The 18634-nt window shown below is 43.5% G+C and overlaps 1 protein-coding gene across 6 annotated transcripts in view; it reads left to right on the forward strand.

The window, feature by feature from the left end:
- Positions 1-18634, forward strand: part of SH3PXD2A (SH3 and PX domains 2A) — a 233285-nt gene that overhangs the window by 202507 nt on the left and 12144 nt on the right. For 3 of the 6 annotated variants that reach the window (XM_054276800.1, XM_054276802.1, XM_054276804.1), the window contains 3 exons: positions 2955-3068; positions 7034-7117; positions 18072-18189. In XM_054276800.1, the coding sequence (XP_054132775.1) occupies positions 2955-3068; positions 7034-7117; positions 18072-18189 (316 nt within the window). The remainder of the gene's footprint in view (positions 1-2954; positions 3069-7033; positions 7118-18071; positions 18190-18634) is intronic. The other 3 variants (XM_054276801.1, XM_054276805.1, XM_054276806.1) reach the window with 1 other exon arrangement.

The following is an 18634-nucleotide window of genomic DNA, read 5'->3' on the forward strand; positions in this document are numbered from 1 at the left end:
GTTCTGGGTTTCAAAAGCAAGTTTTCTGTGATGCTCTGGGTTGGGAAAGATGGCAGGAGATGGGACAAGGGATTCTTTGCAAAAGGTTTGGGCTATAATGGTGCAAACCAAGACCATTCTGTCTAATTTGCCTGCAAACCATGAATACTCATGAACCTGACGGAGAAGAGGGGGTGGTACCATATGGCAGCTGCCCTAATGCTTCTGATGAGGGGTTGGTGCAGAGCAACCAACCCCTCATCAGCCAGCAGAGTCCTGCAGTGTGTGGCTGTCATGCACAGGCTGTGTTGAGGAGCTTGTCTGCTCTGCAGCCATTTTCTGCTAGGAGTTAATTCTTGTGTGCTGTAATTTCCTTTCTGTAGTATTATGGCTTGCAAGTGCCATTATAATTTAGGTTTTGGTCTCACAAGGGATGTGCTGCCTCAGTAGTGGTTCCTTGGCCACTCTGAGACTTTGCACATCTTGCTTGTGAGCACCCAATTGTGACTTCTCTGGTGCCAGGGGGTGTTGCTGGAAGCTTCTCAGTCTTCTCAGTTGTTGAGTCTGTTTAAGCAAAACACACATTTTTCTGCTGACATGCTATTTCAATGGGCTATATTAAAGCCTTTCTTCTGTCCTTCTGAGAAGCAAGCTTGAAATTGGGGAAGAGAATTTCAGAGTGGGGGGCTGAAGCCCAGGTTTACCCTGAGCTTGGACAAATGCTGTGATTTCTCAGTAGCTGTGGAGATTTCTCATTTATACTTTACCCTTGTGCAGAATTTATAAAGGAAATCTTTAGAAAGAAATTATGGCTTTATGAGTTCTGTGGCAATTAGGAGCTTTAACCTGAGTCACGTTTAGATGGATGGAGACTCAGCTCCACTATGGCCCTAAGCAAAAATCTAAACTTGCTCTGGGGCTAGTGACCCAAACCAGAGGAGCTGTATTGTGAAATGGGCTAGCACGGGGTTGGTGTCAAGGAAGTGCCACTCAGCTCTCCAAAGATGGTTTTACCATGGTTTGAATTCAGCCCACATGTACATTTTTAAATGTAGGCAAGTCCTTTTTGCGCTTGTGTTTAATTTCTTTCTGAGGAAGAGAGTAGGTAAACTATTCCAGTCTAATTAATATCAGCTGGAAGCCAGCTTCTCACATTTTGTGCCTAATTATAAGTGTATGTTAAACTGTGTTTGCTACCCACGTTGATATGTTACTGGTGAAATCAGGAACAACCATGAGGACGTGTTTTTGAAACGGTCTGGCAGATCCTGCATGTTCACTGCTGTGGGCTTCGTGGCAGGAGAATCCACCTCCTGCTGAGGGAGTATAACTGAATTTAAACTTTCCAACCATGAGCCTCGTGAAGCAAAGTTTCCAAACCTCTGCTGGGCCAGAAGATGGAAGTCTGTGTCTGAATTTGGAGAGTAAATAAATAGAGCTGCCTAGGAGCTGCCCAGGGCCATGTGAGGGGTTGCTGCTCGGGGTCCATTGTCTCCCAGCCACATGCCCCAGGGAGGAATGCAAGGGCTTGCAGCTACTGTTCTCTGGTAAAATCTTCCATGACAGGATTTGGAATGAACTTGGGTGACTTTTAGCATGAACACTTGAGCATTGTTTCGGCAGGGTGGTTTTTCTCTTACAGACAGTTGCATGTGGCATGGGAGCAGAGCCCAGACCTTCTTCCCCCTCACTGGGCTGGGCTGTGGGATCCCAGCTCTGGGAGGGATGTGTGGCCACCTCACAGCTCACTGGTGTTGGTGCCCATCTCTTTACAGCCCAGGCTGGCACCTTTGCTCTTCACAGGCAGGCTTGTGTGAAATTTGCTGTGTTTATGACATGAGCCATCAAAGTGTAAACTGTTCTGGGGTGTATGTACAGAAATAGCTGTTTTCCCAACTCCCTTTGGGGAAGCTGGAAGGGTGGTAATGGACAACAGTTTGCATGGTCCTGACAAAGCAGCTTATGCTTTCTGGGAAAACTGGCATATCACAGGCAACAACAGAAGTGGTTTGGTTACCTGTTAGACTTTTTATTTCCCTGTTGTCTTAACTCAGACCTTATCAGAATGGAGGAGAATCTAATTGTGCTTTTATCTGAGAGCAGCAAGTCCTTGGGTGAGTGAGTCTATGTCAAAATCATTGGAGGATTCAATAAATCCGTGTAATCAAGCAAGAAAAGAGGCAAGGATAGTTACAGTTGGAATGCATTTAATCTGAAACTGGCATGCATATAATTTTATTCATCCATCCGCAGATATGACTCAAAGGTTATATCCATATATATTGCTGAATACTTAACATTTTTGTAGATACTGGTTGAAACTTGGATGTTCAGGTGGGAAGGCAAATAACTGGTGCTTTTGGCCTGAAGTCAGATGTCAGTTGGCTTTTCTGACTTTATTTCTGTTCTGTGCAGTACTTTCCAGCTTCTCAGGGTATTGAATTCAGGTCATGTTTGTTAAACACCAGCTGTGGTTACAAGTGCTCTAGAAGCACTTTTATATCCTGCTCTGAAGTCTGTGCTCTTCAGTGAATGTGTTTGCTGTTTCCCTCATTTGCCTTTTGTAATACTTCATATTAGGATTTGGGCAGTGTTTGTGCTGTTTAATATGTGCCCATGTACATATTTACATATACAAAGTGTTTTGATATTGTAGATATGCTTATAGCAAGACCAGCTAGGTGCAATTGACTTAGGGAATTTCAGTCAAAGTTGTCGTGAATGGACTTTGAATTTCTTAAAATAAATTGATATTTGCTTCACTGCACCTTTTTTCTAGCAAGGCTGCACACTACCACTGGGAGAGGATCTGCTAGAAATGGTGTGATAGCACTAAACCCTTTCTTGTTCTAGGAAGCTGCAGAATACCTCAAACATGCACCAAAGCTGCTGAGTCTCTCATCTTCTCTGTAGCATTTTACTATTCTTGTTTCTCTAAATGTTGACTGAGAAACTTCTTTTGCTTCTTTTTGTAGGTTGGTGGTTTGTGAGCACAGCAGAGGAGCAGGGATGGGTCCCTGCTACATACCTGGAATCCCAAAATGGAACCAGAGATGATTCTGACATCAACACATCTAAATTTGGGGAAGGTATGGAAAGCTTTTTATTACCAAGAGAGAACTGGTATTCTCTTACTTTATGCTTTTTCCCCCAAGTGAGAGCTTCTAGTTGGTAGGAGATGCATGATAGAGCCACAGGCCATTGAAAGGAGTGAGATTTAACTTTAATGGTTGCTTCTCAATAATTTCTTTTAAATTAATCTTTGAAAATAGTTTCACTGCTGTTTGCTATGGTCTGTGGTTGTGTGGAAAGATAATTTTAATTGGTATGGTCTCATTCTGTTAAAAGTGAGATGCCATTTGTCATGTATATGTATTTAGCCACACTGCTTTCTTCTTTTTTTTTTTTAACTAAAGATGCTTAATTCGGGTTCCAGAAATGGAATAGTTCAGCATTGCATGTTCCTCAGTTCCATTATGAAAGACTAACCACATCTTAATGGGCTTCTCATGTAGCAACTGTGTACAAAGGACACTTTTATTATGATTTGCTCCATTCTAGTGAATCTGTTGCTAAATCTAGGTCTTCTTGACGTGACACTTATGTAAAATGTATGTGGAAACTCAGCTGACCTTTCCTTAGCACAGGCAGGAGGCTTAGAGATGTGTTGGGGTGACCATCTGCCCACTAACACAGCACACAGGCAGAACCAGACTTTGTGCTGGGCTCCAAGGGTGACATCTGTGGCTTATTGAAAGCTTGGTCTCTGCAACTCATTCTTCCCTGCTCAAGTCTACCCATATCCTGGTTTAGAGACAGACTGGCTGTAGACTGGTAGGTCAGGACCAGTCTGGTATGATGCAACATCTCAGTGGATGCAAAAGCAGTGAGTAAAACTTCTCTGTTATTAAAGAACAGAACTTTACTGCTCTGCCCTGCAAGCACTGGAGAAAGCCTTGACTGTTGGTCTCTAGCTCCCTCCCTTCTCCTGACTCTTAAATATGGTGTGTGCTTGACAGCCTTACAGCTTAAACTGCTTTCATTTCATGCTCTCCTCCTCTTTCATGTTGCCCTCTGGAGTGCACTCTGCACAGGGATGCTGCCACCCAGCAGTCTGTTCTGGGTAATGGAAAATCTATCAAATATTTCTTATCTCCTCCTCTCAGTCCCTTTTTATCCATTACACTGCTCTCTTAAGCTATGGTCAGCAGTCCTGCTCTGTGCCTCACTCCAAATCCAGATATGCTGAAACCTGAGACTGCCCTTCCCTTTCTGCTCAGCTCCATCTCAGTGACAGATGTAATTGCATAACCTCTGCAGCTGCTTTTATGTGCCCCAGATTTTGCTTGCTTGCTTTTTAGTAACTTTGGTTTATATTATTAGTTGTCTAAGCTGAGACTTCCTACATTCTTTGTTTCTTCCCCTCCAGTTTTTCTCTACTTGGGCTGTTTTTCTCCATATAATTACTTCATAGGAGAAGAATCAATCACTTGGATTCACTATCTTTAAAAAGGTTTATCAAAGTGACTGTACGTAGACAGAAAACTTGCCAGCTGTCTCCAGGTAGGCCGCAGAAAGGGGCTCAGATGTAACTGGGGAGGAAGGCACCTCTAGTGGATAAATGCCTTAGCCCCACAATTTAGAGCTTGCACAAGTTTCAGACTGACTCCAACAGACATTGACTTCCTGCAACTGTGCAATCTCTCTGCTCCCCCAACTTGGAAAGCACAGGAGCACTGATGTAGGGAGCTTTGTGTATCAGCCCCTTGTCCCTCCCCATGTGAACAGGCCTGGAACAAGTCCACAAGCCAGGCAAATCTTGAAGTCTGCTCTGCTGTGGCAGGCCCAGTAAAGATAGCAGGGTGCTGAACACATCTTGCTAATAATCCTGCCTCTACTAATATAACAGTAATATTTTCATGTGTCTCTTTAAATAGTCTGTTCTCTGAGAAAGACAGAAGTGTTTCCTCCCTGCACCTGAGCTTGCACAACATTTTTGTCTGGGTGAAGGCAGACTGATTGTTACCCAGGCCTGTGTTTAGACCAACACATCTTGCAAGGCTTGGAAAACAATCAGCAATCTAAAGAAACATTTAACAGCTACAGGATCTGATAAAGTAAACATGTTAAAATAATCTCTGGAAAGGTGTAGACACTTGTTAATAGGCAACCTTTCTGGTGACTGTGGCATGACCAACCAAGTCCAAGTCTGGGCAAAATGACAAAATTCAGTATTTTTAAGGTAAAAACCCTGGCTCATACAGAAGCATCATTGTAAAAGGGCTGTCACTGGGGATGGCCATGCATTGTGAGGACACAGTGTGGTGGATCTGTGTGACCCAGGCAGCCTTATTGCAAGTTCTCTCTCTGCTGTAATCTGTGTGTCAAGCAAGGTGTCCTTTGTTGTCTCCCTGTGTAGCATGTGTGTAACTGGCAGTCTAATGTCCTGTTGATTTCAGGAAAGTCACCAGGTTAAATCTGCTCATCTTTTGTCCCTCCATGGGCTTCCAAGAGGATCAGTGATTTCCATGAGCCAAAACCATAGCTATCTAAAACTTTGAGATTTGGCTCATCTGAAAATCTGTGGTTGATTTTTGACCAACGTGGGATCAAAGGGGAAGTACAGAGTACCAGAGACTAGATAATGTACCTGTTCAACACCATTCACCACACCTCCACCTAGGGTGGTGTGGAAAGGTTTGGGCCTTACAGCAAAGGAGAAATTGAGGAGAGTGGGCTGGATGTAAAAGTGTGGTCTAAGTCCCTGACAGATATAAAGGACAAAAATCAAAAGCCACTTGTTGGTGAAGTTTTTTTTTTTTTTCTTGTCCAGCTTATGATTTCCCAATCAAGTAATTTTGCTGTGTCTAATTGCCAACAGAACACAGTTCTAGAAAACAACAGTGCTTACTCCAGTATAAGGATATAATCCCTAAATAATTGCACATATACAGAATTGAATTATTATTAATGATGCGATATCAAAGTTTATGAACAGCTTTCCAGCACCACTGGTAAAATGATTGTGTTTGCACTTCAGATATCACTGCCTTGCAATATCTTGCATTGCTTTGCAGCAGCATCTAGTCCCCTTGCAGTAGTTGCCAAATTGGGATGGAAGCCCTTGAATGGAAAAGTGTTTGTCTGTGTTTCTGTGCCAGTCTCATGGTTCCAGTGTCTTTCACACCTGTACAGGCAAAGGAAGAATCTGAGTAGAGATCTAAGTATGTGCTCCAGAAAACAAGTGATGTCCTCTGTGCACAGCTGCTCTCACAGTGCCATTTCCATAAGTGTCTTGTCTTTGTTTATACTTTAAGCATTGTTTTAAGTATTGTTTGAGTATGTAACTAACACTCAGTCCTGACTTGTTAGCTTCTTGAGCCTGCTGAATAATTGCAAGGTTAGTTTTTTCCTGATATTGTAATCTGTATATTGGAAGTTTTGATCATGAGAACCAGCTGTGGCAATGCATGCAAGGAATGTCTTGCAAGCACATCAGACTTTTCACTTGGGTTCAGTTCCTGAGTGCTGGTCTTATGAGGGAACTTACATAAGAGTTTGTGGGTTTGTTTATAGTGTGATAATTTTTCTTAGAGAGGTTTAGAGCCCTTGGGTTTCATGTCGTGTGCAATAGACTGAATTCCCCAAAGATCATGCAGCTGAATTAGGAGATACAACAGCAATGATGATGTGTCCTGCCACTGCATTCTCCTTGGACAAGTTGTCTTTAGTTGTGCAGCTTGTTTTGGAGTATGGATATGTTTTTGATTTTTTTTTAAATTATAATTACTGCTTTTTAAGAAATGCCAATAGCAGGAGTAGCAATTTGTGACAGTTCTGGATGGCTCACATTGCTCAAGCTCAAGAAGTTAACTTGTTCCACTGTATTGTATAAACTAAAACAAAACATCTGCATCCCACCTAACCCATTCCCACTAACAAGATCAGTGCTTGTAAACACCATGTTTTGTTTTTATTCCTCACCCTCCCATCACTTTTTTTTTTCTTCTTTTTTTTCCCCCTTTGTTTTGTTTCCATCCATGTTCCAAACTAGTTTCTAAGCGACGCAAGGCTCACCTGAGGCGCCTGGACCGGCGATGGACGCTGGGCGGGATAGTCAACAGGCAGCAGAGCCGAGGTGAATTCACAGCTTCCTCTGGCACCAGCCACTCAGGGGCACCAAAAGCCACACTGCAATTCAGCAGCTGTGTGGCAGGACCTGCATCTTTGGCACTTTGGTAGTGAGGGGCCAAACTCCAGAGTTCAGCTGTGGGTTTCGTACATGGCACCTGGAGGGTGGCTCAGAGCCAGCATTAGGCACCCTAGGAGCTGGAGGCTGGTCATCAGGGGTAGCTCTGCAGCCTGACTTTGGGCTGCTGGGGAAGCTCACATCTGTTGTGTTTTAACTTGGGCATATTTGTGCTCAGTCTTTCCTGCCTCAGTAAGGACAAGTGATACTTACAGGGCTGTTAAAATGAGTTGAATGCCAAAAAGCCATGGTTGGAGATGTGAACACTGGAAAAGCGTGTGGTGTGGAAAGATGAGAATCCAGTTGCATTCCCCTCCCTTCCTTGCAAGCAGTGCTTGGTACTAAAGAGAGTCTTGAGAACTTTTGGGAGTTTTTGGCATCATTCCCAGGTATTTAAAATGCCACCAGTAGCAGCATTTTAGTTGGTTTGGTTTGTTGTGTGTTCTTTCAGCTTTTGCTGGTCTAACAGTGAGTGTGGCAGGGTAAGGGGGAACACCTTGTGTTTGGGTGAAGCCTGAGGAGCCCTATAAGTAAAATATTTCTTAAGGGCAGATGAATCATCTTTCCCAGGCCAAAGGTATCCCTATCTACCTCTTGCCCCACTTGGAAAATCATCGGTGTTTTCATTGGCCTTGGTAAAGGAAAGGTGGGACAAAGCACCATTTGCACCTCTGTAACTTTCAGACAACCTTACTGATGTAAGCACAAGAGATGATTCCCAGTTAATGGAAAGGTGCCCTTCCCTATTAAGGAATGTACTTTTAAAGTGGCAAATTTACATCCTGGATTTGATGATGATACCATGTGCAGACTCCTGTCTCAAGCACACCCAGCTTTTCAGACCCTTTAACTTTGTTTCAAATTATTATTGAGGCAACAAAAGCAGCAACAGCTGTGTTCTACCTGCCATAGCTTGACCTTGCAGAAACTGAAACTACCTTCAGAAGACAAGGTCTTGCTTCTCAGCCACCAAATGCACTCTGAAGGCACCAAAAAACCCTCATAAGCCCACATGCTGTCTTGGGGGGAAAAAAAGTGTGCTTACTTCTGTGCCCCAGCTGTTTGGGAGCTACTGACTTTGCTTTGTCAAACTCTGCTAGATGCTTCCTGGCAATTTAACTGGGAGAATTTATGAGAATCAGTTTTCTGAACAATTTATTTACTGGTGAAAACAAATGCATTCTTTAATATTTGTGCAATATTGCAAACAAAACTCCATAAAATATTAAGACTGCATAACCAGTCCCTTAGCAGTCAGCTGGTAAGACTCAAGGACCTAAGATGCATTTCCAGGTTTTCCCTTTTGCATTCTGATGCCCACCATGTGTACATCTTCTCCAGACCAGTGTCAGTGTCCTCCCTGGCAGTCTTCCCCAGTACAGGCTCCCCTAATCTCTTGAATCTTTGTCTTTTTCTTGTTTCATTACAGTTTCTTCCCTATTAGGCCCAAGCAGGGCTGGGGTTTTGAAGGTGTTGGAGAATATGTGCTTTATCTCAAACTGAATCTTGGCACTTGGACTTGGCACAGACTTCAGCAATCTGTGATTTTGTCCAAGGTTTGGGGCACCCTCTGTGTCTGAGCTGCTTCTATAAGGTCTCTCCAATGTATTTCAGCCACAGCTAGCTAAAAATAAGCTGTTTATTGTCATCAGAAATGATAGCTTAGGGAATCCTTACAAGAGCAGGCTTACTGGAAATAAAGAAAGTGACTTGAATAAATGGGCACAAGTTGGAGACAGTGGCTTCATGATCTGGCAGAGCTGCAGCTTGTGCAGACATCTACTCCTTCCAAACTGCAGTTGTTGAAAGTATGAGTCTCTCTGGGTGTCCAGCCTGCTGTTCTCTAACAAAACACAGTTTATATGAGGTCAGGAGAGATTTTCTCCCATCTTCCCCTCCCATCCCAGCCCAGAAGACTTCTAACAAGGCCAAATTTGGGTGAATTTGCACTGAAATGACAGAATGCACAAAGTGTACATATACACTCCCCTGCCAACCTTCAAGTCCTTGCTCCAAAGCACAGAAGAAGTCAAGTTGTTCAAACAGGAGGTTGCCAGAATTGTTCAACATAAGCAGAACAGCTTCCCCTTCCCCACTTGGCCTCTTCCTTGGAAACAAACTCAATTAAACATTTTGGCTGAAATTCTTCCCACCCAGCAATATTCTGCTTGAAATAGTCCTTGCTGCTGGAAGCTGGAAGGGTTAGCTCCAGGAGTTCACTGGAGTTTAAAAGCAAGCTGTAAAGGATGCCTCCATTTGTATTTATGCTTGGGTACCTTTAATAAGCATTTTTATCAGTTAGGCCTGTGACAGAATCAAAGGAATTAAGCATTGCTTCTGAAGGGCAGAATGTTCTAAGTGACTTGAATGTTGAAAACACTGAGAAAGCTGGAGTGCAGAGGGGAAGAGTGTTTGCTTCCCTGTTAGACTGTGCCTGATGGGGGAAAATTATTTGGGGTAGCATATGGCTTATTTATTTCTAACTTTTCCCCAAAGCCATTTGAAGAGGCTAGGCATCTCTGACCTCCAGATATTTGGAAGCAATGTTACTGGGTCCGTGAATAAGAAACATGAAAGACAAATTGTTGAATATCATGGTAGTGCTCCTTGTTTAAACCTGAAAAAAAAATCTGCAAAGGGAACAGCTGTAGTCTGTTTCTACAAAGAGAAACAGATGACTTTTGTTGCTGAACTTTTCTCTTTAAAATGGTCTGTGGTGTGCCCAGATCTAAGAGATTACATTGGTTTGTGTTTCTTATGTAGCTGCAAAGCTTGCGGTTTTTTTAATGTTAAATGTGGTACATTTTCTAAACTTTTTCCTATACATTCTGAAACTCCAGTAATACAAATATGGGTTGTGAGGAGAACCCTGAAAGTTTGTAGTTTTCCTCAGACTTGACATTCATTAGACCTGCAAGCTGCAGAGTTCATGTTTTGTGCAGGGTTAAATAGTAATTCTACACATGCAGTTATTTGGAACTTCCCCTGGAAGGGAAATTAGGATTATTTACAGGCTTAATTTAATGAAAAGTCATTTCTGCTTTTACAGTTTGATTGGCAAAATTGGGATGTTACATGCCTGTCTTCTATGCCAGATATCTGACCTAAGTTATTGCTGCTTTGGTTTTGTGCCCAGGGCTTTCAATTGGAGCTTTTACAATGCAGAAAAGCACTTTAAAGTTATTCATACCAACAATATAGTGACATATGGGCTGAATTTCTGCCAAATGAGCCAATTATTTAGGAGTAGCTCCTAGCACAAGGAATAAGCTGTTCATTGAAAGAGTTGAAGTTAGAACTTCCCACTGCTTGCCTGTCTTAGGGAGTGAGGGAGCTTGGTGGGCAAAGGTGGTGTGTAGAGGGAAGGCAGCCATGTAACCCAGTGGTCTTGATACTTGAACCTGATCCTGAGTTGGTTTTAATACTGGAACCCCATGTCCTAGCCCAGGTGGGTGGTTCTTCAGCCAGTTTTGTAGCTGTGGAGAGAGCTCTTGGTCAGTATTGATAATCCAGCCTGGCTGATGTGCCTGTGCACTCTTACACTTTCCTGCATCTCACCAGAGCTGCTCTGCCCTCTTTGGAAGCCCCCTCCATGGGACTTCTCCCCTTGTTTTCACTCTTTCCTGCTTGTGATTGATGGTGATGAAATGTTTGTCAATCACAGCAGAAGACTGTGAGTGACACTGCTGTGCTAAATCAAACCAGCACAGAGCAGCTTCAGACTTAGTTTGTTCTCTCCTTTGGTTGTTTTGTTTTGTTTTGTTTTTTGTTTTTGTTTTTGTTTGTTTGTTTGGGTTTTCTTTTACTCTGTTCTCCAAGGAAAGTAGTAAATGCTTATTGGTCCTTGCTTGGTTGAAGTAAGAGCGTGCACAATACAAAGCTGTTTAGAAGAAATGTCATTATTGTTCTTTTCTATCTGTTGGCACAAGGTTTTCTATTATTTCAAACAAAAATCAGGGAAGGGAAGAGGGACAAAGGCTGAAGAGCTTCTGTCTGCAGATGAACACATTTGATAACTGTGGACAGTCATTCTCTCTCTTAATATTTAGGCCAGTAAAACAAAGTCCATGTTGAATTAATGCATTGCTTTCTGGAACAGAGAGACTTTTTCCAGAAGCAGGTCTGACAAAGGGGGGGTGGAGCGGAGGAGTGGGGGAGGGCAAACACAGACTGCTGACAGAGGGGAAAGTATTTTGAAAGAAAATTCTTCTGTGGTTTGGAAGATGTAGGTTTGGGGCTGTTGCATTTTGCTGAGAAATCATTAATTGGATAATTTCTAGCTCAGTTCCCCTCTATCCCTTCCCCTACCCCTACATATCAAAGCAGGAGGGGGTCACAGAAAGTTGGGGGCATTTACAAGCCCCAGCTGAGCAAAGGAAATGATTCCCTTATTTGGTTGGCTCCTGGAGCACTGCTGATAACTTCCACGCTTATTAATGGAGGCAGAAAAGAGAAAACTTACAAAACAGAGGTGAAGGAGAGGAATGTGAAATGGGGCTCTCAGAACTTGGAAGCAGAAATGTCTGACCACTGGCTGTTTGCCTGGGAAAGATGAGGCAGATTGTGCAGGGCTGGAAACGTGCGTGGTATTTTAGCTGCTTCAAGGCAAGGCTCCTGTCCCAGAAAGTTTACAGCCTAAACAAAGAGAGGGAGATCTGTGCGTCAAAGGAACGCGGGCAAGTGGCAATTTGGCATGAATCTTACTGCAACCAAAGGGGTTTTCACAGTGTAAAATGATCCTTCTTCGGTATTTTTAAAAGCTTTTAGAGAAGGACTAAAACTAAGCTTGTTTGGGAAGGCAGGAAATCAGGGTATCCTTTTTTAGGAAGGATTTGAGAGCCTCAGGTTATTTGATACCATCGAGGAAGGAGCATGCTCAGGTTGATGAGGCATCATATGAAAGGCATGAGGCTGAGTGGGAAAAGATACCAGAATTTGAAGGAGGGGGAAATCCACATGAACGTGTGAGTGTGTGTAGTAGGGCATTAAAGCAAGGCACAGCACACAGGCTTGAAAATTCAAGATGGAACAACTGAATTGGGAATGCACTTGGTAGGAGTCTGGTTGAAATGCCGGAGAAGTGCTGTGCCAAGAGCCTTCTGCAAGAGCAGTGTGTGCTGAAAGGCTGGGAAGGGAGAAAAGCAGGCAGGAGGTGGCTGCAGTGGCTGTGCAAAAGAGTCACTGAAGGGACAGTGAGGAGCAGCAGTGGTGGAGAACTTTGAAAATGTCAGGGCAAGTCTGTCACCTCAGTGATAGACTAGGAGGAATCTGCAATAGCAGTGCCAAGGGAACTGGGAAGATAGAATGAGGAAGATTTTGAAAAGCTACTGAAGCTCTGTGTTACAACTCGAGCTGTAAAACCATAGGTCTGCTGTCCTTGACCTGACATTAGGTATAAATCCAGACAGCCAGAGGAGGGACCAGGTTGCCATTTCAAGGCACCTCATAACTTCAATGTGCTCAGTCACACATGCAAAATATGGAATTCTGGTTTGACAGATGGGATTGGAGGAGCCTCACAGGCTCTGTCAGGTTCAGTGTCTTGCTTTGTCAGCCAAGTCAGTACAATTTCTTCAGGAGGGAATGGAGCTTTATCTTAGCTGTCCTGAGGTTTTTCCTGTGAGAGAGGTGTCCTAACAGGTTACTTGGTATGGAAAATGCCATAACCAATGCTTAAAAATTATTCTGAGATTTCCCTTTACTACTTGACAGAAATACATCAGGTGAAACAAAAGAAAGCTTACTCAGAAATAGGTTGTTTAAAGGGAATGTGTTGGAATGTGCCCAACTGCTCACCACGTGCAAGCTGCAATCCTACACAAAAGGAAAAAAGAAAGCACAGTTGTCAAGGTCTGCAATTATCCAAAAATAATTGTCATTGACATTGTCCTTCTAAAATTTAAGAAGTCAGATGTCTCATCCCTCATTTTTCTGCAGCCAGTATGTTGTATCACAGCCAGTGAACAGGCTGGGCAAGACAGAAGTAGTATTTCAGTCCTCATTACACTGTGACTAGAGAGGTGACCTGTTGTTATGTGATGAGCATTGCCAAGGTGGCTACAGGTCATCTTGCTCTGGTGCAAATCATATGATGGTTTAATAGCTGTATTATAAATTCTTTTTATGTGAAAAGTTGCACTTCATTAAGCTTCATCTTAAAATGGGTGGGACAAGAAATGTGAGCGTGCTTAAACTAGCCAGGTTTTAGATCAAGTTTTGTATGAGTTGTTTTGACTCTGCTCTGCATTCAAAAACTGGTTTTAAAGTGTCTTTTTAGTTTTAGAGCTATTGCTGTTTATGTATAGAAGAGGCCTCAGCTTGGCAAAACACCACGGTGTTGCTGGAGGAACACAAAATGGTTGTGTTCCTGTTTTGGTGGGGTTTTTGTATTCTTTCCTTTTTCCTTCTTTTCTGGTTACAGAAGGACATTAGATGTTAAAAACTTGTGAGAAAGTGATCCATAACATTTAAACACCTGTGATTTGCTTGTACCAGGGCTGTTGTGTACATCTGTATAGACCATGTGGTGCATGTGGCTGTCATGCAGGGCACTGTGCAGCTCTGATCCTTTGTCCCTGTGTATGTGCACACCTTCCAGCTGGACAGCCCTACCTGTGCTGTATTCTCTGGGGGAAAATCTTTGTTGCTATAAAAAGTCTTCTCTGTAGTACTACGGGCTGTTCCAAGGACACAGGTACTGTTCTCTGCTGTCCATGCCATTTTCCCAGTGATCCACTAAGATCTGTCCCTGTATTTTGATCCCAGTTCTCTACTGTGTTGGTTCAGGAGACTTTAGGTAGGACCAGAGCAAAATAAAAGCCTGCCTTCTATTAGGAAGGAGGAAAAGGAAGAGGAGAAAGGTACATTGACAGGGAATTGAGGCTTTGGAATAAGTAGTGGACTGAGCACTGGGTTGCCACGGTGTCTGGGAGGGCTGGGAGAGCACAGCTACAGCAGCAAGGTATGAGCTGGGTGGTTGAAATAGTGCAAAATTTCTGGTTGTGTGTATTTTAAATAGTGTCTGTGTCTGGGGAGGAGAGAGAATGACGCACAGTAATCCTTTCCTTCCGACCCAAGCAGGTTGCAGTTGGATAATGCATGATGTGACAGATGTGTATTGTAGCTCTTTGCCAAACGGGCTTTGCCTCTTCATGCATGCCTTGTTTGGATTTACTGGGGCAGCTCAAAATCCAGAGAGGAACCTCCTTCAGTTCAGCTGGGAAAGGTGTCTTGGGCCTGCAAATTAGTGATAAAGGAATGGGAGTGGAGTTGCCAATTAATAGATCTCTGGATGTCACTCAGTAATAGCAGAGCTGCCTTCTTGCCATTTTTAGCTCAAAGGGGGTAGGACTTTGATCCCATTGTTTCTGAATGCAGCCTTTTAGCTGGTGTGTGTGCTTTGTAGCATGTAGTAAAGTTTATTCTGCCCACTTGACCTCAACACTGAGGTTGATGTAACAGAAGCTGCAGCTGGGGAATACGAATTATCCTTTTGTTTGTCTTTTTTTTCCCTGGTAATTCTGAAGTCAAAACTTAATGAACCAAAATTATATGCTTTTGTATTCTCTGTAGATCTGAGCATATAACTTCAATGGTAGGTCTGGGATGGTTCACTGACTTCTGTTTTATACTCTTGCCTGTCACAAAAGCTGAATGAAGCCAGCATGATATATCAGATTTGTCAGTGTAACTCAGAGCAGTGTCATTCTGCTGTCTGACGCTCTGCTGATTCTCTCATGAAACCATTTATCTGAGTTGTCTTTACAGTAACTTTACATATCAGTCATGAAGTGTCAAATATCTTTTCTAAAGACTTTTGAATAATAATCTGATATGTTGAATGCTATTATCGGTCCTCTTCAGTGACACGTCCACTGAGAGTTCCCCTGCTCCCTTCAGCAAATTTTGGTTTATACAAAGTGTCCACTGGCTAGAGATAATCTTTGAGAAACAAAACAGAATTTACACTTTGATTACAAGGGGGCCCATATCTCCAGTTTGTTTAAGTTACAAACCTCATGTATGTTTGTGGTATCTCCTGCAGCATTGACAGAAACCAAATGTGTGTAATCTTGGAAATGTAATTTTTGCTGTCAAAGTAGTTTGCAAGGGGAAATTGTAATGGTGCCTTCCTGGCTTTTATCTGCAGGCTTAAAAATAGAGCTGCTAAACAAAAACATTGTGGGACCTTCTTTTCTAGACTTGATTTTTAACACTTTTGATTGTCTTGCTTCATAGGAGATCCTTTTTCTCTCTCTTCCCTCCATATTTCCATGCACTCTTTTTTAAAAATTATTTCTTCTCTATAGGGAGGAGTCACCTAAAGGGCTTTATTCTCAAAAAGCAGTAGTCTTGAATTAACAGCCACAGGACTGAAGATGTAAGCAGTGAGGGTGCTCATGGACAGAATGAGACAGTGGCAGTTCAGAAGAGCCTTTCTGTTTCTCCTGAGTGATCAGCCTCCAGTGCTTTGGTGTTGATGGGTGACCACTGTCTCAGTTCCTCACACACGAGTTTGGAAAGGTCTGTAGGAAGCTAGGCATGAGCACCCTGTGCATGGTTATCTGCAGAAGAAGGGAAGCCACATCCCTGAGGAGCGGGACCACTCTGCCCAGCAAGAGGAGCTAAATAGCTGCCTTTAGCTGAAGCAGAGCCTGGTGTTTGTGTGGAGGGGAAATAGAATAAACACAGCAATTTCTGTGGGAGTTCTAGTGGCAAGGGTGACCTCTGACAGCCTGGGTTATAAAGCAGCTTTGGTATGGGGGAAAGAAAAAACAGGGCCTTCTTCCAAGACTCAGCAAATATATGCTTAGCTCAGTATTACTGTCCTAGAAACATCCCTGGAAGTGTCTGAAACATTGTGTGTCTGGACAGAGCAGCTCTGAACTTTCCCTTGGCCCTTACAGGGACACAATCTAGCTGCCATGGGGTCTTCTGCAGTTCAGTTTAGTGCATTGCATGCAGTGGAAACCAGACATGGAGCTCCTTCTGCAGCAGACTTGAAAACAGAGGGAAAATTAGTCCAGTTCTACCACCCAGAGCAGAAACCTAGCTAGAAAAACTCTCCTGTCCTGTGACTTGGAGGCTGGGATTTCATTTGCCAGGTTTCATTTTTCAGGCCCCATGTTGTAGTAGAATATTTCTGTGGGGAAGTGTCATAAGCTGATGGTGCTAATTACAAACTAGCTGGAGTTTCTTACCAATTATAAGCCAGTTAAGCAGCCCTCCTAGGGGAGAGCAGCAGAGAATCTTTTCCTCTTGGTAGCAAAGGTTTTGACAGATTTTGCCCCATCAGAATTAGAAGGATCCAAATGTGACCAATCAAGGGAATTTGACTTCAGAGATGTAGCTTTGCTGAGTTCACTGCCATCGGATTCTCTGTCAACATTATTTTCCCTTTTCTGAGGTATTATTTCTTACTCTATCTCAGTAAGGGCTTTGGTTTATTTTTCATTAGTTTCCATGCTTCACCCAGCAACAAAGTACAGTTGAGCCACAAAACCAAACAGCTGCTTGGATCTGTTTTACTCTCTTAAAGAGTGCTCGCTTCAAGCTGCTGCAGCCTTTTCATGGCTCCTTTGTTCTGCAGTGATCAGGAGCTTTGGATTCACTTCATTTCCTCCCCATTCCTCTGCACTGACAGCCCTCCATTTATTCTTTCCCTGCCTTGTTGTGACTGCTGGTAGGAAGTGCTAGGAAGGCTGGCTGGGGTGCACTTCATTGCTTGCCTTCCCTGCCTTTAATCTGGCTACAGAAACTGTCACATGCACCATAGTCTGGGTTGAGGAGAGGAGTTCTGTGACACTTCCCATGTCTGCTGCTGCACAGGAAGGATGGTAGTTCAAGTTTTCAATGGCAGGTGTGATTTTTTTAAGCTCCAGAGAGAAAGGGTGACCTTGGGTGTAATGGGAATGCTGCAGTAAATGACTCCTGGGTAGGTGGAAGAAGAGGTTGACAAGTGTCTGTTCTGCTCTGCTTATTGGCTTGCTCTCAGCAAGTCTGCCTAAAACCTCTGCCCAGCTGGGAAGGGGATAGATGCTGGAGATGAATAGGGATGCTAAATTTTTGGCTCCAACACTGTACTTGAAATCCAGTCTGTGCTTTTGAAGTGTGTGTCTTAGTTCTGGCCCGCCTTCACCAGTGTCACACGAGCATTTCTCTGGAGTCATATTTAGCAAAAATATGTTTGTAAAGCACTTCACAGCCTATGAATGCAAATGCTGTATTACCTCCTGTCATATACAAACCTATTTTGTTCTTCTGTCACTTTTTTTTTAATGTTTCAAGCTCATTGCTGTAGACCTGTGCTGCTTGGGAGGTGCGAGGAGAGCAGCGTGCTGGGCCAGCCCCTCTGGGCTGGGAGCTGTGTCCCCCTGGGGATGCAGTGCTCAGGTTTCAGTAACACAATGCTCCGTGCAGCCATGTGTGTGTGCAAAGAGCCAACTGGCTGCAGCTCCCGCCGCGATGCTCGGCTGATTTGGCAGCAGGATTGATTCTGTCAAGTTACAGTCCGGGAGTTAAGTCCAGCTTCAAATCCTCTCCCTTACCCGCTCGAGGAACTTGGAGAGGGGAGGGAGGCGGGAAGAAAAGGGGGGGAGCTCTCTGGGGACTTGGTGTCATTATTGGCATGGAAACATTTTGTGATTATCAGCAGCAGGGTAGTGGCAAGGGGCTGATTATCTGTCATGTCGTCAGCATAAATAACCAGTGGGCCCCTGAGCAGGGCTCCGCCTTTGTGATGGCTTCACGTAATCACTGCAAAACAGCTTAAAAGCAAGCAGTGCAGAAAAGCAGCTGGACTGATCCTGACCCTAACTGATGTTGCCTTTTCTCCCCTCACCAGAAGAGAAATATGTCACCATCCAGCCGTACGCCAGCCAGGGGAAGGATGAGATTGGCTTCGAAAAAGGGGTCACCGTGGAGGTCATCCAAAAGAACCTGGAAGGATGGTGGTACATCAGGTAAAGGAGCTGTGCAACCTGCAGAAACTGTGACAATGAGCCTTTCTGGTCATTCACTCAATGCTAGCATTTAAATCATACTGTAGCTGGACAGGGAAGCCCAAATTGTTCATAATGCCTCTTGAAGAAATATAAAGAAAAGTCTGAGGCAATTGGATGATGACTAAAGTAACACTAGAGTGTCTGCAAAGGCTGCAGGCCATTCCAGTGAGGAAATGCCTTAACTTGCAGTTTTAGAGGTTTTTTTTCTTGCTTCAAGTTAAAAGCCCATATCTGAGTTAAGATCTGTGAGACCTAACAAGGCTTTCTGTTGTGTATAATTTTCATGTGTTTCCAGTATAAGAGGTATTCTGCAACTTATTTAAATCTATTTATAGCAATGCTGAAAGGCTGATTGTGATCTCTTGAGCTGTTTGGGGCAGGTAGTGCTACTTTCAGGGATATG

The sequence above is a fragment of the Melozone crissalis genome, unplaced genomic scaffold, assembly GCF_028551555.1.
Source record: "Melozone crissalis strain CALT ecotype California unplaced genomic scaffold, PUWL_Pcris_2 ptg000019l_1, whole genome shotgun sequence".
Taxonomy (NCBI): domain Eukaryota; kingdom Metazoa; phylum Chordata; class Aves; order Passeriformes; family Passerellidae; genus Melozone; species Melozone crissalis.